General features: G+C 36.8%; 1 protein-coding gene across 2 annotated transcripts in view; it reads right to left on the bottom strand.

Annotated features, from left to right (window-relative positions):
• Positions 1-498: 498 nt before the first annotated feature.
• ARHGAP11A (Rho GTPase activating protein 11A) overlaps positions 499-7,482 on the bottom strand; it is a 23,288-nt gene continuing 16,304 nt past the window's right edge. The window contains exons 9-12 of one of the 2 annotated variants that reach the window (XM_019518960.1): positions 5,271-5,406; positions 4,302-4,410; positions 3,826-3,976; positions 499-3,420 (exon numbers count right to left, since the gene is read on the bottom strand). In XM_019518960.1, coding sequence (XP_019374505.1) covers positions 1,895-3,420; positions 3,826-3,976; positions 4,302-4,410; positions 5,271-5,406 — 1,922 coding nt within the window. In that variant the 3' untranslated portion in view covers positions 499-1,894. The remainder of the gene's footprint in view (positions 3,421-3,825; positions 3,977-4,301; positions 4,411-5,270; positions 5,407-7,482) is intronic. The other variant, XM_019518961.1, reaches the window with a different exon arrangement.

Genomic DNA, 7,482 nt, shown 5'->3' with positions numbered 1-7,482 from the left:
CATTCTACTCTCTTGTCCATTCTCCACCCCATCACAACCCACCTACCTACCTGTCTCGCATGCATGAACTCCTAACCCCCTCCGATCTTCCCTGCCATCCATTTGCATTTTCACAGACCTGTATTCTACATATTGGCTTAAGCTTCTATCCAACCCTAGAGTATACCAGCACTCTACTGTATGAGCTTATTACATGTATGGTCTATGAGCAGTCTTGACATGGTATTAGTTTCTGAATAGAATCAATATTGAATTTTGACCTCCAAAGGCTCTTTGTGTCTGCAACTTACATGGCTTGTAGATGTTTTTGCCCATTAGTTCATACTAGAATTGTTAGTAGAAGTGTGTGTGTGGTATAGCAAAGTGTCTCTAGATGCGTGCACGCGCATACCCACATGCACCAAGAGTAAGGGGGTCCATTAAGTCTGAAAGACATTCCTTTCCTTGCCCAACACAGCACAAGTCTTTGGATATTAACATATAATTTAAGAACCTCTCTGAGCTTGCTTTTGGGAAGTATGAAGAATTAGAAGCATGGAATTTTTATTTTCTGGTAGTTTCAGAGGGTTGGTGAAAGTGGTGGAGTTTGCAACCTCTTATGCAAAAATCTGAATTCCAGCTGTCATTGATCATTTATCTACACAAAATTAGAGATTAGTGCTGCAAGGTATAAAAGCACTGTAGAGAGAACATTTACAAAACCCAAATAGGATGAGCAAACTTATACTAAAAGAAAGTACCTATGCAAAGATTTCAGCTCTTAAATCCTGCCAACAAGCAAGCTGTATACATAGAAAGTAACTGTCATAGTTCAAGATTTTTAGTTTTAAATAATTTTACAATGGATCACATGTAAACAGTTTAAATTCTAAGACAGATGTAAACATTTGTTTGTGCAAATGAAGTTTTAAACACAGTATGGCTTTTTACATTTGTCTCACTATTTCAGTGACATCGTCTTAAATCTACTTTTGTATCATATGATCAGCTACATTTCTTTGCTCTAGAAAAATAAGTTAAGACCAGCATATTATCTATTAACATAAAACCTTACTTTACCACTGACAGAAACTGAAGGTAACAGGCACAAAAGATACATCCGTGTTTTTAGGGATACAATATTAAGCACATATTCTGCTTATTTATTTCCTATATACTCAACTACTTCTCTCATTTGCACATGCACAGATAGATGCAACTGGTGTGTACATAGAAACCTGACTGTGAGGACAGAGATGTATCCACCTATTGAAAAATGCCACAGTAAAATCAGCAGTAGTGAAGTCTAGGTCAATGCCGAAGCTAGAATACTGCTATTTAGTCACTGTAGTGTTTAAAAAACACACACACACACACACACACACACACACACACACACACACACAATTAGAAGTAGCAATAATAAATGAGTTTCACACATCCTGATAGATAGCAGTGAGCCATTTTCTTGTGTGCGCGCACTGATTTTGGTTTTTAAAAACTTCTGGTAATAGTTTCTTAAAATAAAATACTACACTTGTCTGGATACTGCAAGAATTGGTTTGCCTACTTCTAAAAGGATGCATCCCACACGGTTTGAGATGGCCTTCCATGAACAATTACAACTTAAAAGGTTTAGAAATTAAGCTAGACTCTTGGTTTTTCAGAATCCAGTCAATTGAGAATAGCAGACAACTAGTAGTCAAAGTTACAGTAAATGGAAAATACCCAGATTGTATTGATATACAATTAAATGACATCTGCACAAATCTAAACATATACCAAATTAAAAACAATTAAAATTAAAAATCCCATTATACAAAAGAATTCAGAGCTAGAGTTCATCTAGACTTAGTTTTCCCAAAGAACATTAAAGACATTCTAGTTAACCAATTCAAATGCCAATTTTTAATACCTATAAGTCTACAGGTTTAGTAGATGGAAGTAGTTTAGCTTTTGATATTGGATTCTTTGGAGATCCCCTGTACCGAGCCTTTCCAGTAGCACTTTTTGTAAGGATATTTTTATCTGGTATAGCACCAATAATGTTTGTATTTATACTCAGTTTGACAGCAGCTTTTGACACTTCCTGATTAGTTAGGTCTTCTAAAACAGTCACTTTCTGTTTGCAGCTTCTAACAGTTCTCACAGAAACACCGTCTTTCTCTACTGGATTTAATGGTTTGGAATGAGATTTGGGAATTAAATCCATCTCTTTATATGACATGAGGACTTGATGTACAGTTTCACAACTGGATGATGATGTTGTGGAATTCTTAGAGGACTCTTCTAGACAGGAGGACAGTGCAGAATCATAGCTCACTGATTTAGCAAGTGGAGAATAAGCATCACTAGGTTTTGCCAATTTACAATTTATAGACTGACTGCTGGCCTCCAATAGGGAGTTCATTCTTCTTACAGACTGGCGGACAGGAGTACGTTGAAACTTGAGGGGTGGCTTAGCTTTGCTTGCAGAACATGGATCATTTAAACAAAGCTTATTGAACCATTGTATGTGGTCAGAAACCCTCCCCAGATCAGAAGCAGGTAAAGTTTTTGGTGTAGTTTTATCATAACTTCTGGTCTGTTCACCGTGTTTTCCAGTTTTATTTCTGGACCCAAGTAACTGTGAAGCAGGAATTTGTACCCCAGCAATAGATTTCACAGATTCTCTCTCTGAATTACAGTATTTAAGCTCATAGCCTTCAAATATTTGTGACTGTTCCAATTCTACTCCTCCTCCTTTTCTTCCAAGTGAATGTAATTTATCTTTGGAGAGGCTTCCCTGAAAATTCAGCTTGCCCTCACTAGTCATTACCTGAGACACAGTAAGTTCTGGCACATTTTCTGTCTCCAATTTCTGAGTCTGAAGCTCAATCTCAACAGAATTGTGGAAACAGTTCTCTACAACTGGCCTCAATTGATGACAGCCAGTGGTAGAAGACTCAAACTTATCCTTCAATTCTTCAACTGCCAGATTTTTTGAAACTTCAGCTAACTGTTCTTTCACTGGACTTAACCCTGTGAGATGAGGAGTTTCATTTAACCTTTCTTCTGTTAGTTCCAATAGTGAAGACTTTGTATCTGCTATCAGATTGTGAAGATTACTTCCAGAGTCAGAAAATGCTTTTTTAATCTTCAGTAATGTTTCTGCAGTCAAGTTCTCATCTTCACAAAGTGAAAATTCTCTTAGACTGACATCTTGCTTATTTACAATAGTAGATCTCAAATCATCTGGAATGACAGGTGGCTTTCCAATTACAAGAACAGGTTCTGAAGAACAGGTCTCTGCTTCAGGATATCCCATCAGATTTGTCTCACTGTTGCTGGTCCCTTGAGAATCTGCATTACTGGGTCCATTCCATGACATTCGATAACTTACTTTATCATGACACTTTGGTGTTAGTAAGTTTTCCTCAGATTTGCTGATATTTTTTGAACCTTAAGAGAAGTTTGATAATAAAATTATTTTTAAAAATGTGTTTAACATTAGTCTATTCATAGAACATTAACAAAACTATAAAACAAGAATCTTGCCAATAAATCCAGTTATAATAAATGAATTTGAAGTTGCATCATTCTCCATTTAAGTACTTTGTTTAATTTACATATCCAGAGATGAAAGTCTTTTACATAAAGACTTTAGAATACTAGTGTAGTAAGACTTATCAGTAAAGCAAGGTACTATAAAAATGCAGTTACTTAAATTTGTAATTACAACTAACTTCTCCCCGTTACCCAATTTATCCGTTATTTTCTGTCTGGCTATTTTCCCTCTGGAACCTTTAAGATCACTTAAATTCTGTTTCTAATGGCCATCAGCAAGCTCTCTCTAATAACTTTTACCTTTCTTTGTAAATTTTTCACTAACACCTGAGGCAAAGAGCAATTCTGACTTTGAATCTTCAACTCTGTTTTCCATATCTTGTTGATTTGCAAGTCGCCAGCCAATGTTTTCAGACCTGCGTACAGCTGGACATCCACTTGCAACATTCACCTTGAAAGTGGAAAAAAACAAAACAAACACAAAAAGTTTTAAAAACTGAACATAACATTATTCAAAACTTAAATTTGATTTCTAGATCCAAATTAAATGCAGGTTTATAGTTCAAAGAATGTTTTTCCATTGATAGCAACTGTGAAAACTTGCATTTAAACATTTATTAATGCAAAATTTTAGAACAGAGGAACTTCTCTCTCCTCCTTATTTAAACAACGTAGACCTCTTTACATTATATAGGCTACAAGAACAGTACTCTCTCTTCCTTGACAACATTCCCTAGAATATGTTGACAAGAATAGGATAGGAAAAGTTAACATACTACATCTTTGTTGCTTTTTCCCAGACTGAACTTCAAACGTAAGGATCTGCGAACCATTTCTTTTCGGCTAATCTTTGGAGAGAAACAGCCAGTTTTTCCTGATTCGGCCCTGAAAAAAGGTGAACATTTTAAGAAAAAAAAAGCAATTGAAAGAGCAAAAAAGGAAAAAAAATCCCCAAATACTGCTCTCTTTATAATTTGTATCCTTTTATACTTTCTATTTTAGATTATTTCTTGAGACCAATGAAACAAAAACTGAAGAGGAAAAAAATGCAACACTAATAAAAATAAGCTGATTCCTTTATTAGGAACAATTCAATATGCTTTAAAGTAACTGATTTAATGTTCGATGCTACAAAGTTGGGGGGTGTTTTGTTTTGATCTGAGTTACTGAAATTATTTTTAAAAAGTGGGGGAAAGACACTGAAAAGGGGAGTCAGGAATTATCAAGAGAAATAAGGAATTCTAGAAAAAAAAATATAATAGGGTGAACCCTTGAAGTTAGGTTTTTACACTTCATGGCTTTGCTTTGGACATCCACGTCTGTTCCACCCATACATTCCACAACTCCTGGAGACAGAGCACTATGAAGTAAAAAGCTAAAAGCAAATCTGGCAGTACTAAAATGTTTAGCCTTCTGTCTTGTCCAATAGACACCGTGAAAAAGAAACATCCCAGAAACCAAATGGCTACCATAATAACCCAAGATCAGCATGAAGGATCTCTCAAACTTTTTAATCTCAACCTTTTTAATCTCAAGGCTTTATTTACCCTCAGAAGTTTCAGAAAGGAACCTATACATAATGGCAGCTTGTTTACTTGCTTGCTAGAAACTAGACCAAATCACTAACTCACTTTTTATACAAGGAGATGCACTCTATACACATTGCAAAAGAGTAGCAAAGGGTAGCCTTTTCGTTCTGCTTCTCAATTCAGCACATACTGCACCTATGAATTAAGGCAATTTACCTGCATATTTTTTTACATGCATTTCTTTTGCTTCTCCTGTTTCCTGTGCTAGACAGATGCTTTTCACTGCTGACTGATGGAGACAGCGAAGTGTGAGATGACCGAGACACACAAGGACTTGCTTCATATTGAACTACAAGAACAAAGTTATGTACATGATAAACAGGTAATTTTATATCTTCTTGCTAAAATAAAAACTTGCTAAAAAGCTGTTGGAGGCAAAGTTTGGTTTTTTTGGAAAGGCACGTATTTGTTCAGTACAACTTGCTTGAACGTGCAGTGTTTGAAAAGTCAGGCGACTGCTGTTTAAAGCATTTCAAGCAAGGAAAAATGTTGGAAGGAAATCAGACAAGTGAAAAGGGATCTGTTTTGATACTAGCAAGTAGAAGCACCAGAACATTACTGGTTTCACATCGTAAATCAGTTTCTAGCTTAATACACTTCATTTATTCTTGTTTACATTTTACTCTTGAATTTTTTCAATAAAAATATTAAAATGGTAGTATGTCAGTGTGAAGATTATATGTAGCAGAAAGCATCTGTGATCTTTTTGCAACACTTAGCCAGAATAGACCTTAACAGCAAAGGATATGCTGTTTTTTTATTCATCCACCTACACAGAAAATTGAGATGCATTTGCTTCTAAAATGATTAGCACTTGTTTAGACTTGTTTATTCTTCATAGCAAACATGAAGTTGAGCATTTTGATTAGTTATGCTAACATAATGGGCAGTAGATGTTTTACAGATATTCAGGGTGCCTTCCTGCTCCAAGAAGCTCACAATAGAAAGACATGGAGAGCTTAGAAAGTGGAAAAATACAGTGCGTCAGGGTGGATTAGAAAAAAAAACCCCCAACAATTTTCTTTAAATAAGAAAAAAAAGATTTTTTTTAAAATTTAAAATTCATGTTTTAATTTAAATTAAAAAAAACCTGTATAAAAAGATAGTATATAATTAGAAGTTATAATCCCTATTCCATGATGCCATCTTTGAGCTTTAACATATCTTAAATTAAAACTATCTGAGACAATACATTTAGAAAAGTTTTATAAATAGGTCACAACAGGTCATGGACTATATTAGGGGTCCAATCTTATGGGGTTATGGAAGCACAGAACTGGAAGGGACCTGTAATATCAAGTCTGGTAGCCTGCTGTCAGCAGGAAGTTATTCGGCTCAGACAAGCTCAACAAGGTGTCTGTCCTGCCTCATCTTGAACACCTCCAAAGAGGGTCCTGCACCACCTCTGCTGGGTGTTCCAGATTCTGGTAACCCTTACAGAGAAAAAAAAAAGTTCTCTTATATCTAGCCTGGATTTACCCTCTATTAGCTTATGCACATTGGTCCTCAACCTCCCTTGAAGTATCTTCCTGAAGAGTTGCTCCCCTAGATCTTGATGCTCACCCCTGACATACTTATAGCCAGCAATCAAATCACCCCTCAGCCTTCTCTTACCCAGACTGAACAGGCCAGTTCCCAGAGTCTCTCTCCATAGGGTCTATCCTCCATGCTCTTGACCATACAAGTGGCCCTTCCCAAGCTTATCCATAAACTTCTTGAAGTGCAGTGCCCAGAACTAGACATAGTACTCCAGCTGAGGCCTCATTCAACACCAAACAGAGGGAGGAGCACCTCCTTGGATCTAATCAGCAATACATCAGCTGATGCATGCCAGAGCTCTATTTGCCTTTCTGGAAGCCCCATCACACTGTTGGCTCATATTCACCTTCCAGTTGATCATGACCCCCAGGTCTCATTCAGATGCTGGAACACCAGACTTCGTGTAGTTATGGTAAGGGTTCTTCCTACCCAGATGAAGGACTTTACACTTCTTCCTGTTAAACCTCACCTGATTCTGTTCCACCAATGAATCCAGTCTGCTGAGGTCATCCTGGATTTTTACCCTATCCTCTGATGTGCCTGTATTTCTACACAGCTTGGTATCATCCATGACCTTAATCACTGAGCTTTCCATCCCCTCACCCAAATCATTAATTTTGAGAAGAATATTCCACAAGTCTTGAGGGATAAGTTTGAGTATAGCCTCTCCATTGATTTGAAATCTAGTGAGGGAATGGTATGGTAGGTTTTCCCTTCTATCATGGCAGCAGGCTTGCCAGGCCATAAAAGAGAAAAAAAAAAATCAAAGATGAGAAGAAATAACATATGTCTGGGGCGAGGTGGGTAGTGGAGTCCCCCAGGGCTCAGT

The sequence above is a fragment of the Gavialis gangeticus genome, unplaced genomic scaffold (genome assembly GCF_001723915.1).
Source record: "Gavialis gangeticus isolate Ggan-Ray unplaced genomic scaffold, GavGan_comp1, whole genome shotgun sequence".
In the NCBI taxonomy this organism is placed as follows: domain Eukaryota; kingdom Metazoa; phylum Chordata; order Crocodylia; family Gavialidae; genus Gavialis; species Gavialis gangeticus.
Note: the sequence above shows the minus strand (reverse complement) of the source record. Positions and strands in the feature narration are given on the sequence as shown.